Source organism: Schistocerca serialis, chromosome 6 (genome assembly GCF_023864345.2).
Source record: "Schistocerca serialis cubense isolate TAMUIC-IGC-003099 chromosome 6, iqSchSeri2.2, whole genome shotgun sequence".
NCBI classification, from domain to species: Eukaryota; Metazoa; Arthropoda; class Insecta; order Orthoptera; family Acrididae; genus Schistocerca; species Schistocerca serialis.
The window spans coordinates 114,418,178-114,434,656 of NC_064643.1; the positions used below are offsets into that span (position 1 = coordinate 114,418,178).

Consider the following 16,479-nt stretch of genomic DNA (forward strand, 5'->3'; position numbering starts at 1 on the left):
GGTGTTATTCTTTTTGCAATTTTTTTTCATTTTCCCTGCACCTGTTACATGTAGATCTTCATGATGTTTTAACAATAGAGTTTAAATCACATAGCATTTTAGTTTTAAGCCTTACTTGAGTCTTTAAGGAAACATGTTTATTCTCACTCTTTTCTGAATTTTAGAGTCTTCCATTTTTTTGTTTTCTAATGATTAAGTATTTACATTTATGATGCTGGTACAACTCTGTAATACAGTTCTGTATTCTCTCTGTCTCTCTCTCTCTCTCTCTCTCTCCCTCTCCCTCTCCCCCTCCCCCTCCCCCTCTCCCTCTCTCCCTCCCCCCTCTCTCCCTCTCTCCCCCTCTCCCCTCTCTCTCTCTCCTCCTCCTCTTCCTCCTCCTCCCCCTCCCCCTCTCTCTTTTTTGTAAAGCACAGAATGTCGTATCATCATTTGGGATCATATCAAGACAATAAGTGAATTTGTTTCATGCCTTCTCTCAATTTTTAGAGAAAAAGTCCTCTGTTTACTTCGTCTCTAAAATGATTGGACATGAAGTAAATAGGCATGTGTAAATTAAGCTGTTACTGAGAAAAGTAACGACTGTATACCAAGATTTCTTATTCTACTCACCATAAATTAATGAAGAATAATAGAAGTAAGAGAAAACAATAAAATACTTCCAAATTTAATATGAATGGCTTCCAATATCAAATTGACATTTTGCATATACAACATACTGGTGGAAACATCAAATTCAATCAAATCTATTAGGAAAAGAATGATTTACACATTTTACCTTCAGTCATATCAGTATGAAAGTTTGCATCAAGCTCTAGATAACAACTACATCTACATCTACAGGGCTATTCTGCAAATCACACTTAAGTGCCTTGCAGAGAGTTCATCAAACCACCTTCACAGTAATTCTCTTTTATTCCACTCTTGAACAGTGCACAGGAAAGATGAACACTTATATCTGTCTGTGAGAGCCCTGAATTCCCTTATTTTATTATGATGATCATTTCTCCATATGCAGATCAGCATATACAAAATATTTTCACATTCAGAGGAGAAAGTTGGTGACTGAAATTTTTTGGGAAGATCCTGCCACAGAGAAAAATGCCTTTGTTTTAATGATGTCCACCCCAGATCCTATGTCATGTCTGTGATGCTCTCTCCCTTATTTCCTGATAATACGAGACTTTCTCAATGTACTCCGTTAATCCTATCTGGTAAAGATTCCACACCGTGCAGAAGTACTTCAAAAGGCGATGTACAAGTGTAGTGTAGTAGAATCTTTGTGATGATACTATTTCATTTCATTCTTATAAGCATATACCAGTTTAAGGTTTTTGCAAGCACTGTAAGAACCCGCCACAAGACTGCTCACATTGTAAGTAAAGACACACATTTTTACAGTGGGACAGAGATATCATCACATAGCTGACCACTTACTTTTACCCAGGGCATCTCAGAATGACATTTTAAAAATTTTGAGACAGTTTCCTTGCACCAAACTATGAAAAAAATATCCAGTGAACTTGAGCTCTAAAATGCATGTCGTAAGAGCCATGAGCACTTGTTCATCCTTGATATTGTGAAACAATCTCTTCTGCTGCAGGCTCTTTGCTTTCCATATTTTGGGAGGAGGTAGTATGGATGAAAACAAGAAAAAAATGTCCAGTAAACATGGGCTTCTAAAGTGTGAACACTTGTTCATCTTCGTCATTGTGAAACACATCTCTTTTATTGAATAAGTGCTCATAGCTCTTATGGTATGCACTTTAGGAGCCCATGTTTACTGGACATTTTTTCCTTGTTTGGTCCAAACTACCTCCTCCCAAAATACAGAAAGCAAAGAGCTTGCAGTAGAAGAGATATGTTTCACAGTATCGAAGATGAAAAACTACTCATAGTTCTTAAAGTGAGCATTCTAGAGTCCATGTTTACTGGACATTTTTTCCTTGTTTTGGTGTAAGGAACCTGTCCCCAAATTTTTAAAATGGAATTCTGAAACACCCTGAATATGTTATTATATAAACATCATCAGAAAAAGTAGCTAAGTTATTTCCTCATAAGAAAAACTAGCTAAGTTATTTTCTCATGTTACCTATTAAATGGAAAAATAATACAAATAGTAAATTTTTGTTTTGTACCTCTTGTTTCCATGTAACAAGACTTGCAGTCAGAAAATGTTTATACATGACACAAAGCTTGTTTGTTGTACACAATTACAGCAATACAGGAGCAGCTGATTTTCTGCCATCTTCATATTACTTGTCCAGCTATAAAGGTCTTAGTACAACATTTTACTTCAACTCTACCTAATAAGCTCTAAAATTTTTCAGTTTTTTAATGAGCTATCTGGTTATATACTATGAAAGCGTAAGATGAGATTTCAAGATTTTGAAATGTAAAGATGATTAACAAACCTTGTGCATTTTCTTCTGAGAATTTGCAGAAAATCAGTTTCTGCATAGATTTTTTCTTTCATTTACATTTTATCATAATTCGCTGTGTGTACAAGTAGAACCTAGCTTGGACCAGGAATAATGGTATAAAGGACATAGCACACAAACTTTATGGGCAGAAATGTATGAATTGTTTCCTCACAGCCATAGTGCACTCTACACCAGGAAAGTGCCACTGTTGTTATTTGTATGATAATTAAAAGTTATTAATGGGGTTTTTGTGCTCTGATTTGTAGATGTATGCTTTTTAGGCATCCAGCCACATTGATACATGCATTTTTATGCACAATATTTTGACAATGAACCTATTTGTGAGTAATGTTGTCACTGTTTGGACCCCAACCAGAAGGAGAGAAATTGTTGGTGGTATGCTATTACTTGTATCTAATAAATGGGGATAGAGGTTTTAATTTCAGATTCAACATTTAGCTTTTTAATATCTCACCAGCCACCAGGTTTATCAGGGTCAAAAGCATAAAGAAAAATTATGTTTCACAGAATATCAGTCCAGATGAATCAAAACAAGTGGACACTAGAGCACACAATGAGCATAGGGAGTTGAACTCAAGAACAAATAGTGAACAAGCACCAGGCACACTTAAGTCAATACCGATACCATCAGATGATGACAAGTAGTTCAGTCATGGAAATGTTGTGTGTAGAAATGGAACTGCCAGTCCAGCTGGACATTCAAAAAATGTACTATTTAAGAAAACTAATATTTTACCAGCACTGATTCCATGCACTATGTAATAGTTGTTGCATCTGATAGCAAAAGAAATTAAGTTCACAAGTAAATTTTTGTGATAAATGTTTCTTTTTTTTTTACATTTCAGTATGAAGGTGGTGTTCTTGAAATGTTTCTCACTGAAAGTCAGAAGCACTACTATACAGCCATGAAAAAATTAGGCAGGAAGAAACCACAGAAGGTGATTAAGCGACCAATGAATCAGTTCCTAGCAATGTTCTATGACCTGTCAAATTCTAGAAGGTAAGCAATACTCTTGTACTAGCAAAAGGAAAATTAATTTTACTTTTATTTTATTAAATAGTGAACAGTTTCAGAAGCCAATAGTTATAATGCAGTAATCCCTTATGAAGAAATAGAATAATTATGTAATATGAGTAGAGTATTTAAAAGTGTGTGTAAGATCATGAATTATCGTCTGGTGACATGCAAATGTCAGAGGACAATGACTTCGGAAGTATGTCATAAAATCTGGGAGGCAACACTTCAAAGTCAACCTTTATAAATGGACGGTGGTCTGTGGCCATTCAGTTTTATAACAAAAGCAGCTGCTTGCAAAAGTGTGAAGATCAGTGTTATTTGTAAGCAGTGAAAATATATTATTACTAGCAATATTAATTCTGAAAATGTAATTTCATTTTAGAAGAGCTGCTGAAATTAATTAAGGTAATCACCTAGAGAGTAATTTTTAATAGGTCATTACCATAGAACCTTATTTTATTGGATATGCAGCTCCAGAAGCATTACATATCTGTACTTTGAGTGACAAACTTTAACTCGTGACATATCAGCAGTACACTGCTATTAAAACTGTAATGTAAATACTGATGTGTAGGAAAGATGAATGGCTGCTACTCTTGTTGAGTGTTGTTAATATTTGTGACTAATGGTTTGCTTCCATAAGGAAAAAAATCTATTTATATTATATTCATGGAAAAATTTAATATCAACTCTGTAACATGCAAGAGAAATAATTAAATTTTTTAACAGTGTGTTTCTAGGTGTTCTGCCAAGTTGTTTCCATTTTATGCACAATATTTCAATGATCCACCCAGTTGTCTTTTTGAGGTGCTGCAAGTTTTGCTGTGATGTGTACTCACTGCCTGGACTCCAACCAGACACTGAACTGCTGTTGGTCTCATGCTGCTATTTATACCATCTTGAGTCCCTAATGACCACTTTGCCCTCTGATGCTCTTTTGGTTTTTAAAGCTCACACTCATGTTCCTGCGAAATGCAAATTTTCTCAGTGTTTTACAACTCTGGTGGATGTGATGGCCAGCAAGATTTTAATAAATTGCCGGCCGCAGTGGTCTAGCGGTTCTGGCACTGCAGTCCGGACCCGCGGGACTGCTATGGTCGCAGGTTCGAATCCTGCCTCGGGCATGGGTGTGTGTGATGTCCTTAGGTTAGTTAGGTTTAAGTAGTTCTAAGTTCTAGGGGACTGATGACCTCAGATGTTAAGTCCCATAGTGCTCAGAGCTATTTGAACCATTTTAATAAATTGAGTGCCGGATGCCAAGTGTTATTTAAATTGGATACACTGTCCTTCTGTATTAGGTTCTCTGATATCATATTTTTGATAGACTCCTTAAGTCTTTTGTCCCTAAAGCTTGGCATTTTCTCCACAATAAAGGTCTCATTGTGTTTCATTTTGTGACTATATTTGCAGCAGTGCTCAGTGACCGGCAGTTTGCTTGGTTGTTTTTGTCAGATATGCCATTAATGTTTCTTGCACCTCTCCTTGTCTGTTCTAATAGTATGCCCCATGTAAGACATGCCACATTCATGTGGAATGCAATTTTTAACGTATCACAGAATACTTTTTATCATTGTTGAAGTTAGCAAAATATAGTGGATGCCATGTTTGCATAAGAGTCTACCGATCTTTCTGCATATTGGGCCAGTATAAGGTAGATAAATGATTATTAGCTTCACTTCTTCAGTTTCTGTCACAACCTCTTTCTTGGGCATTCCTGATTTTGTCTGTATCACCAATTCAATTTCATTTTCTGAGTATCCATCCTTTGGAACATTATTCATAAGTTTTGTAATTTTTTGGCAAGTTCTCCTTGCCTGAAAGTGCTAGATCTCTATAGACCAGAGTCTTTAGCACCATCTTTCTTTGTGATGGATGGTGATGGCTCAAGGCATGGAGACAGGTCAGTGTGTGTAGGTTTTCTATATATACTCCGTGACCCAGGGATTCATCCATTCTTCTCTTAACTAACATGTCAAGGAAAGGTAGTTGCTCCTCTTTATTAAATTACATTTTGAACTTTATATTACAGTTGATGGAGTTTAATGATATTTCCTGTGCTTTGTGCAGTGAGAAAAGAGACCAGGCAAACAATGCAGAGCAATTTTATTAGAGAATACATAAACAAAATGCTCCTTGTGGGAATGTGATTGGGCAGATGGTCCTAATAAATGACAAAGTTGAAGTCTGAGTACAATTTGAAGTTGAAAAGTTATAACACAGAGTAATGGTGACAGGCAATACCAAAGTCCACATCTGTCCTCTGTATAGAGGCAACTTTCTGTTGATGTCTAAGGTAGTAGGTGATGGCTCCACATTGTGGTGGAAGCTGGCAACAGCATGGCATGGGAGATTCTGATGATTTTGTTAGTGAGAGCTCTGATTGATTGATCACTGCTGTGGTTGGCCAGAGTCCACCACCGTTTCCTGTGTAGAGGCCACTTCATGGTGATGCCTGAGGTAGTCACTGGTGGCTCCATGTTGCAACAGTGACTGCAGGTAGCACAGTGTGGGAGATTCTGATGATTTTCTTAGAGAGAGCTCTGACTGATGGACCGCTATTGTGCTCAGTGGCTGGCCCATAGGACTCAAAGGAATGGAACAGCTCAGTACAATTCAGTGCTGGCCTGACTAGTAGACATGTGAGGTTGTATGGCTTTCATCTGCAGGTGTGGTCCCTGTGGTTTTGCTATGTAAGCCATTCACATGATGCTGGTGTGAGAGGGGCTGCTGGTAGAGAGGGTAAATGGCCCATACACAGGAACCCTCCCATCCCTGGCACACCTCGAAGTCTAAGGCGGCGCTTGCCTCCTTGTCAGCAGCTCATGGAACTGGCTACCCTGGAGGGCTGTTATCGATATCCATAGGTGTGGGTATCTGGGTCAGAAGAGGGCTGACCTCACTGGAATCTGGAGGCTGCACAACCTGTTGAGGCAGTAGCTGGATAGTGTTGTCAACAGTCCCAGGATGAGGGGTGTCCAACTATGGAACAAAAGACTGTAAAGGGCATAGTGTGCATTAGAGATGTACCTGGTTAGTATATTTGTGGTGCTTTTAAGTTTCACTTCTAACATGGCCTGAACAACAGGTGTGTAACCACAGTGTTGGTAGCTCTTGAAGGAGACCAGCACCCAAACCCCATGCTGTTGGGAGTATCAGTGGCAGTGTGACCACTGAGAAGTGGTGTATGGTCTGGTCAGTTGAAGGATGGAGAATTATGAATGGTGTGGTTTCTTCACCAGGCTTGTTCTGTCTTGTGGGCTGGAATGGTAGGAGTGTAGGGAAAGCCACATTGCTTCATCCAGAGCGTGGTGTTGGTACAGCTTTACCATTGTCAGTGACTATGCTTCAGGGAGCTCCTCAATGGAAAAATGTGTGAGCCAGTGCTTGAATCATTTGGGCAGGGGATGTCGATAACATGTGTGACACATCTGGAAACCCACTACCTATCTCAATACCAATTATCCAGTCAGTGACTATGCTTCAGGGAGCTCCTCGATGGAAAAATGTGTGAGCCAGTGCTTGAATCATTTGGGCAGGGGATGTCGATAACATGTGTGACACATCTGGAAACCTACTACCTATCTCAATACCAATTATCCAGGAATATTCCAAAAAAGGGCACACAAAATCTGAGTGGAGGAGCAACCAAGATGATGACATACCTGGTTGGGCAAATATTGCCAAGCTGCTGCTGCCTGTTTAGTCTGACAGGTGTTTCATGCCACAACTATGTTGGCAATATCAGTGTCAATCCCATGCAGATATAGATGTTGCCTAGCCAGCCGCTTGGTTGGAACAATTCTCTTTGTCCCTCGTGTATGTGTATCACCTGAGGATGTGTGAACTGCTACGCTAGTTTGACCAGTTTCCCCCTGTAGTAATAGGATGCCCTCAAGAGTGGATAATTCATTGTGATGATACCAAAAGGCTTGTATTTCCAGGTGGTCCATTTGTTTGCAATCTACCAACTAACCATAGTTCACTAGACAGAGTGCTTCTCAGATGTTTCACAGGTGATAACTGCTGCATCTAAGGGGAAGATAGTCACTGCTTCTTCTCCTTCGATATCTGTGTGGAAACAGACCTATGGTGCCAAATTGAATTATGGGTCTTGTTTCAGTGATAGGAAAGGATACCATTGTCTGCATGTTGAGCCATGGAACAATGCTTGTCATTGTACAAGTATCTGGACACAAACGATGCCCACCAGTGGAAACAATATGATAATAATAATGAGCATATGGCATTGGTGTCTGGGAGACCCCTCGCTGGGCAGTTCGGCCACCGCTCCACAAGTTTCTTAACATCACTACGGCGACTTGCAAGTGAATGAGGATGAAATTATGATGAAAGACACACAACACCCAGTCATCTCAAGGCAGAGAAAATCGCTAACCCTGCCAGGAATCGAACCCAGGACCCCGTGCACAGGAAGTGAGAACGCTACCGCAAGACCACGAGCCACGGACAACAATATGATGTGTTGGCTGGAATATTTGAGTCAACCTTGCTCGATGGCAGTAGAGGTTTATGGTCAGTTAGGAGTGCAAACTGCCTGCCATGCATATGAGCTTGGAGCTTTTCTGAGGCAAAAACAACAGCCAGGGCTTCCTTCTTGACCTGCCTGTAGTTACATTGCACCTGCATTAATGTTTTGGAGATGAATGCAATAGTGTATTCCATTGCACTCAGTTGACTTTATGGGGCACGACCCTGTCCAACCCATAGTCTGATGTGTCAGCTGCCAAAGTCAATGACTTGGATGGCTCATAGGCCATAAAGCATGTTGGATGGAGGAAAACTCATTTTAGATCACAGGAGGCTTTGTCACACATGGGACCCCAATTCCATTTGACATTTTTTATATATTTGATGGAGGGGTTCCACTATGGTTGCTGCATGGGGGATGAATTTCATATAGACATTGAGCTGTCCCAACATAGATTGGGTTTGTTCATTGGTCTTAGGGATTTTCTGGACAGCTCGGATGTAATGTGACATGTACCTTATTTCTCAGATGCAACAGATACAGAACAATCGACATGTGATACAAAAAGCATTTTTCCTTGTTGCACTTGAGATTGTCCTCCTGGAGAACACCAAATAAGGCATCTAGGTTGCTCACCAAGTCCTTAGCATTTTTATCTGTGACAATAATATGTCAGGACAGTTGGCCATTCTAGACACATTCTTTGTCAGATTTTGCAAGTTCAGTTGAAAAATAGCTGGGCTGCTGACAATACCAAAAGGTATCATGTTAGACTAGAAAAGGCACCTTGTCTAAGGGGAGTTGAAGACATGCATCTCATAAGTCAGTTTTCCTACCCCCATGAACCATGGACCTTGCCGTTGGTGGGGAGGCTTGCGTGCCTCAGCGATACAGATGGCCGTACCGTAGGTGCAACCACAACGGAGGGGTATCTGTTGAGAGGCCAGACAAACACGTGGTTCCTGAAGAGGGGCAGCAGCCTTTTCAGTAGTTGCAGGGGCGACAGTCTGGATGATTGACTGATCTGGCCTTGCAACACTAACCAAAACGGCCTTGCTGTGCTGGTACTGTGAACGGCTGAAAGCAAGGGGTAACTACAGCTGTAATTTTTCCCAAGGGCGTTTATCTTTACTGTATGGTTTAATGATGATGACGTCCTCTTGGGTAATATATTCCGGAGGTAAAATAGTCCCCCATTTGGATCTCCGGGCGGGGACTACTCAAGAGGACGTCGTTATCAGGGGAAAGAAAACTGGCATTCTACAGATCGGAGCGTGGAATGTCAGATCTCTTAATCGGGCAGGTAGGTTAGAAAATTTAAAAAGGGAAATGGATAGGTTCAAGTTAGATATAGTAGGAATTAGTGAAGTTCAGTGGCAGGAGGAACAAGACTTTTGGTCAGGTGAATACAGGGTTATAAATACAAAATCAAATAGGGGTAACGCAGGAGTAGGTTTAATAATGAATAAAAAAATAGGAGTGCGGGTAAGCTACTACCAAACAGCATAGTGAATGCATTGTTGTGGCCAAGATAGACACAAAGCCCATGCCTACTACAATAGTACAAGTTTATATGCCAACTAGCTCTGCAGATGATGAAGAAATTGATGAAATGTATGATGAGATAAAAGAAATTATTCAGGTAGTGAAGGGAGACAAAAATTTAATAGTCATGGGTGACTGGAATTTGAGAGTAGGAAAAGGAAGAGAAGGAAACATAGTGGGTGAATATGGATTGGGGGAGAGAAATGAAAGAGGAAGCTGTCTGGTAGAATTTTGCACAGAGCATAACTTAATCATAGCTAACACTTGGTTCAAGAATCATAAAAGAAGACTGTATACATGGAAGAATCCTGGAGATACTAGAAGGTATCAGATAGATTATATAATGGTAAGACAGAGATTTAGGAACCAGGTTTTAAATTGTAAGACATTTCCAGGGGCAGATGTGGACTCTGACCACAATCTATTGGTTATGAACTGTAGATTAAAACTGAAGAAACTGCAAAAAGGTGGGAATTTAAGGAGATGGGACCTGGATAAACTGACAGAACCAGAGGTTGTAGAGAGTTTCAGGGAGAGCATTAGGGAACAATTGACAAGAATGGGGGAAAGAAATACAGTAGAAGAAGAATGGGTAGCTTTGAGAGATGAAATACTGAAGGCAGCAAAGGATCAAGTAGGTAAAAAGATGAGGGCTAATAGAAATCCTTGGGTAACAGAAGAGATACTGAATTTAATTGATGGAAGGAGAACATACAAAAATACAGTAAATGAAGCATCTGGTGAGAATGATGTATGAGACATGCGAAATACCCTCAGACTTCAAGAAGAATATAATAATTCCAATCCCAAAGAAAGCAGGTGTTGATAGATGTGAAAATTACCAAACTATCAGTTTAGTAAGTCACAGCTGCAAAATAGAAACGCGAATTCTTTACAGATGAATGGAAAAACTGGTAGAAGCCGACCTCAGCAAAGATCAGTTTGGATTCCGCAGAAATGTTGGAACACGTGAGGCAATACTGACCCTACAACTTGTCTTAGAAAATAGATTAAGGAAAGGCAAACCTACATTTATAGCATTTGTAGACTTAGAGAAAGCTTTTGACAATGTTGACTGGAATACTCTCTTTCAAATTCTAAAGGTGACAGGGGTAAAATACAGGGAGCGAAAGGCTATTTACAATTTGTACAGAAACCAGATGGCAGTTATAAGAGTCGAGGGGCATGAAAGGGAAGCAGCAGTTGGAGAAGAAATAAAAACGTTGAGGTTCGCCGATAGCATTGTAATTCTGTCAGAGACAGCAATGGACTTAGAAGAGCAGTTGAACGGAATGGACAGTGTCTTGAAAGGAGGATATAAGATGAACATCAACAAAAGCAAAACGAGGAATTAAGTCGGGTGATGCTGAGGGAATTAGATTAGGAAATGAGACACTTAAAGTTGTAAAGGAGTTTTGCTATCTGGGGAGCAAAATAACTGATGATGGTTGAAGTAGAGAGGATATAAAATGTAGACTGGCAATGGCAAGGAAAGTGTGTCTGAAGAAGAGAAATTTGTTAACATCGAGCATAGATTTAAGTGTCAGGAAGTCGTTTCTGAAAGTATTTGTATGGAGTGTAGCCATGTATGGAAGTGAAACATGGACGATAAATAGTTTGGACAAGAAGAGAATAGAAGCTTTCGAAATGTGGTGCTACAGAAGAATGCCGGAGATTAGATGGGTAGATCACATGACTAATGAGGAGGTATTGAATAGAATTGGGGAGAAGAGGAGTTTCTGGCACAACTTGACTTGGTGTGACATGTTCTGAAGCATCAAGGGATCACAAATTTAGCATTGGAGGGCAGCGTGGAGGGTAAAAATCGTAGAGGGAGACCAAGAGATGAATACACTAAGCAGATTCAGAAGGATGTAGGTTGCAGTAAGTACTGGGAGATGAAGAAGCTTGCACAGGATAGAGTAGCATGGAGAACTGCATCAAACCAATCTCAGGACTGAAGAAAACAACAACAACAACAACAAGTCAGTCTTTGCAAAGATCTTGTCCTCTGGCAAGATGTGCCAACATGTCTTCGAGTTTGGGAAGGGATAGGTGCCAATGACCTACTGGGTTTTCATCATGGCCTTGAAGACACTGCAAATACTAAGTAACCCATTTGGTTTTTCCACAATGATGAACGGGGTGCCCCACTGACTGTTAGGGATTACAGTCAGGGTGTCCTCATCTTCCAGGACCTGGAACTCTTTCTGAAGCTCACCCTTGACTACAAAAAGTATATTATGCACATTAAAGAAAAAGGGTTTAGCCAACAGAAGTAGGGCAACATGAGCCTCAATCCCTGTGATGCTGGTAGACAGCTAGGTGAAAATCGTTTTGTATTTGTTGCATAAGTCTCATAAATATGAACTGGCCATAGATAACTGAATACTGTTGGCAGAATCATGAACTTCCAAACCCAAGGCATTGAAAAGATCTAAACTGAGAATGTTCATGGCCCCCGTTGTAGTAATAACAAGAATGAATGTCATGAAGGCAGCTGCCTGTTACTGTCCCAAGCATCATACTGGCCTTTGACTTCAGTGGTGCCACTGGTTTAACTTTGGACTCATTTGAGAAATGCCTGAAGCAGAGAGAAGCCTAGGTGTGATAAGTCTGCCAGTCATCAGTGGTCATTGAAGAACTTGTATCAGTTTGAAAAACCACAGGAATGGCTTTGATATCCACTGTAAGAGTTAAGAGTCTATTGGAAAAGGGGAGTATGGGCTGGATGTGCGGGACATCCAGAGAGTAGTCATCTAGCACCTCATCTAACTCTGAATCTTGCGGGTGAGACCAGGATTTCCCAGTCAAAAATACAGTTTTTCCTGGGTAAAAATACACTTTTCCCCTATTAAGTGACTCTATACTTTCCCTTGGAATTTTAAAAAAAGGGAGGGAGAGGGAGAGAGAGAGAGAGAGAGAGAGAGAGAGAGAGAGAGAGAGAGAGAGAGAAATGCTGTTTGGAAAGATCTTTTATGTGCAGCAACATATATGATGCATATTTTCATATTACAAGGGTATACATTCAGATTCCACCAAACACAGCACATTAGTTTCCAAAGCATTGAAATCAAGATTGCGATTCGCTTTTGTAACCCAATGATAGTTCATGTCACATGATCTTAGCAGCCAATGATAGCAGGTACTCAGAGAGCATAGGACACATGATGTAGCGTGAGCACATGAATAGGAGAAGTTAATGGTTTAAACTAATATGCATAGTGTAGCTACAAGAAAAGCTAAGCTTTCACGTATAATATTGGTATTTTTTTGTGTGTGTTGCACTTTAAGATACAACACATAAATGTGCCAGTAAAATTTTAACTAATGCCATAAATGTCTGGTCTTCTGGGCTTGAAATTCTTGTAAGTGGCTGGCCCTCAATGTGTTAATCCTTAAATGAGAATCAAACGCTCTTTGACTCCAGAAATTCTGGGCACGTGAGCATGTTCGCACATTAAGACAATTCATCTTGCGTTAAACTAAATTTACTTTGAAAGTATGCTTTTCAAACCACCATCTGCAGTATTTGGCCGCAACTTGTTAGAATTCATTTCAGCAGTTGTCAGAGAGCACTAGAAAATGGCGTTCACTAAGAGATCGTACATTATGTTACAAACAAAACAGGATGTCAGAGGATACACCAAGAGCATCAGAATCTCATAAATCACACTAAGATGCATAATTCGACTTAAAGTGCACATTTGTATTTCCAAATTCACAAAGAAGTAGGCTGCAACCTGATATTAAACTTTTCAGTGTGGTTTTTGGGATGCAAATTCTCTTGGAGTACCAGTACTATATTATCTCATGTTTGGTTCTTTATTATGGCATAAGGCCATATGCGCCACAAGATAAAAACTTGCACTTGAAATTCAGCAAACAGCTGGCACCAGTCAATAGTGTTTCAAATGAATATACTATCTCTGCAGAAAAGATTAATAAAAGCCAAATTTTTCTAGCTAATCGACAAAAATAACTTCATTGTTTTACAACTCGGACTGCCCTGTGAATGAGCAAATTTGGCAGCTTGGGCACACCATAAAAAAATTTCTGGTTAGCATCTGGCTGCTTGTTGCTGCTGCTGATACAGCTAACAGCCTTGCTTCAAGCAGCCAGAAATGGGAGAACGTACTGCTCATATGTGAGTCAAATGCACAAGCACATGAGCCCACCAGCAATTGCTCAAACAACTGTTGCGGCCAGCCGCTGTGACCGAGCAGTTCTAGGTGCTTCAGTCTAGAACCATGCGACTGCTACGGCCGCAGGTTGGAATCCTGCCTCAGGCATGGACGTGTGTGATTTCCTTAGGTTAGTTAGGTTTAAGTAGTTCTAAGATCTAGGGGACTGATGACCTCAGATGTTAAGTCCCATAGTGGTCAGAGCCATTTGAGCCAACTGTTGTAAGTCATGCTCATTGGAAGCAGTTTGTTGTTATGTAGTATTGCATAGTCTTTGACCTAAAGCCTTCGACACATTTTGCTGTCGGCTGACGCTTGTGCATACACTGTGTTTTGTTGTTGTAAGTGAAGCATATCATTTGGAATTTAAGTTTTTTTTTTCCCCCATTCATTTATGTTTCATTTTTGCATTATTATTCTGCAGTAGTGGGCTAAAGTAAAATTCTTTGTTAGAGTATCAGTTATAAAAAGTCAAAACTACAAAAATTTAACTGAAAATTAGAACAATTCAAAATTCCCAGAATTCTAAAAAATTCCCAGGTTTTTCCTGGTTTTCTCCCAGATGAAAAATTCCCAGATGTCCTGGTTGTCCCGTGATGTATACATCATGTGAGACAGATGCAATCTACTTTCATCCTGAGGGGTGACTGACAGACTTCTGCTTTGTGTTCCGTTCTGCCACAGGTTGAACAATAGGCTCAGCAGTAATAGCACTGTTGGTGTTCACGCATTGTGAAACAAGTGTTGCAAGTGGGCAGCCGCTATGGGCTTCACACACCCGCAGGAGTCTTGTCCATAATAGTTGATTCAGGTGGGTGAGAGAACCAAGACTGGGACTGGAATTGGTGAGTCAGATGGGCAGCAAACACCTGGGAGGGGTCCTGCAATGCTGATGAAAATCTAAGAGATGGTTCGAAGGCCCTAATGATGGGAAGGTATGTATCCAGTTTTCCTTGAGCTGGAGGTTGTCATTGGAAAGACTATCATCTAGCGAGCAGAAGGCCCTGATGATGGGGAGGTTCGTATCCAGTTTTTCTTGAGCTGGAGGCAGTCATTGGAAAGACTGTCATCTACCAAGCAGATGAGGACCATGTCACAGACTAGGGATTCTGTGTATGATTGTTTATATTGAGGTTTGCACACTGGAACCTGCAGTCTCTGGACAGACCCTGCAACTTGGCTACTCCCTGAGTGTATTGCACCTGGAAAATTTATGACAGGCAGATGCAACATGCACTTGAGAATCAAAATATTCAAGGAGGCATGACTTCAAACGTTCATTTAGGAGAGCATGGGGCTCAAGCTCTGGGTTGACCTGCTGCAGGAAGTGTTATATTTCAGAGCCTTCAAATGTCGGAAAGAATGGGTGTGCTGAGCATAATCTGTGATACCATGGACCAGAAAATATTGCTCCATTGTGGCCGCATAGTTTGCCCATGGCTCAATCTTTTTGTCAAACAGCTGGAATGATGGAGGCACTGTTCGGAATCCTTTCATTAGGGAACTGATGCATGACAGGCAATTGGAGAGTTCAGGAGATGTTGTGCCAATGGCAGAAATCTTCTTGACCATCACTTGCATGGCTTGTTGCATATTCTGGAGCAGCAGTAGTACATGGCAATAAAGTCTGATGGGTTAGATACACTGGAATGTGAAGTCGGAATCAGCACATTCGCTGCTTGGAAATCACACAAAAGAAAATATTGTCTACCTGCGTAAAAACCTGCAGTTACAACTACCCCATTGGCAACTGATACGTTCCACGCCAGTGGAGACACAATGAGATCACAGCCCAGATAAACAATGCAAGACAAGTTTGTTAAAGAACATGTAAATGAGAATCTCATTTTTGGAGTGACTTGTTACGAGAACTGTTCATAGTGAAGTATGGTTATCACTTGATTGACACAATTCTGTTATTGGGCAGACGACCCCAATAAATGACAAATTTAACGTCTGAGTCCCCTTTGGTGTTGAAAAGTTACAACACAGTAACAGTAATTGCCAATACCGAAGTCCCCTGCAGTCTCCTTTTGCAAGGTCACATCTTCACAATGCCTGAGGTAGTCACTGGCAGCTCCATGTTGTGACGGTGCCTGGCGATAGCATGGCGAGATTCTGATGATGGACTACTACTGTGGTTGGTGGCTAGTCCAGATGACTCAAAGGTATGAAATAGCCTGGCACACTTGTCACCAGTCTAAATACCCTGGTGTCACCAGGATACAGCTGGATCTATTTGCAGCCAAATGAACCCACAGAAGGAAGCAAGTCTGTGGGGCCAGCGACCTCTGGTGGTGCTCAAACTGCTACCTGTCAGCCCAGTGGATGAGTGAGGTCTTCTGGTTGTTGTGAGCACGTTTGGCCCCTGTGTCTTCACTGTGTAATCCAATCGCATGGTGGTGGTGTGAGAGAGGTAGAAAGGGCGAATGGCCCATACAGAGCATTTAAATGTTCCAGGAACTCTTGAAGCTTTTCAGCTCTCTGTTGCCACACTATAAATGTGTTATCCATGTACTGATAGAATAATATTGATTCAACTTGGTGGGTGCTAGTGCTTCAAAGTGTTCCACGAATAAGTTTGTAATAACAAGTGATAAATGACTATCGACCACCTCATTATCAGTTTGTTTACCGTGAGGCCAGTGTCATGGTGCAAATGCTAAGGGATAGCATAATTAAGGAGTCTACTGAAATTAAGATGTCAAAAACCTAATTTACAGGGATGGCAGTTAGAATTTAAATAATGTTTGGGGTCCAGCACTCGGTATATTAAAATCTCCATAGCCATCACATCCA

At 40.6% G+C, this 16,479-nt stretch overlaps 1 protein-coding gene across 1 annotated transcript in view; it reads left to right on the plus strand.

The window, feature by feature from the left end:
• The window catches only part of LOC126484672 (sodium channel protein 60E-like), a 277,274-nt gene that overhangs the window by 228,842 nt on the left and 31,953 nt on the right, over positions 1–16,479 (plus strand). The window contains exon 23 of the mRNA XM_050108265.1: positions 3,290–3,444. Within this exon, the coding sequence (XP_049964222.1) occupies positions 3,290–3,444 (155 nt within the window). The remainder of the gene's footprint in view (positions 1–3,289; positions 3,445–16,479) is intronic.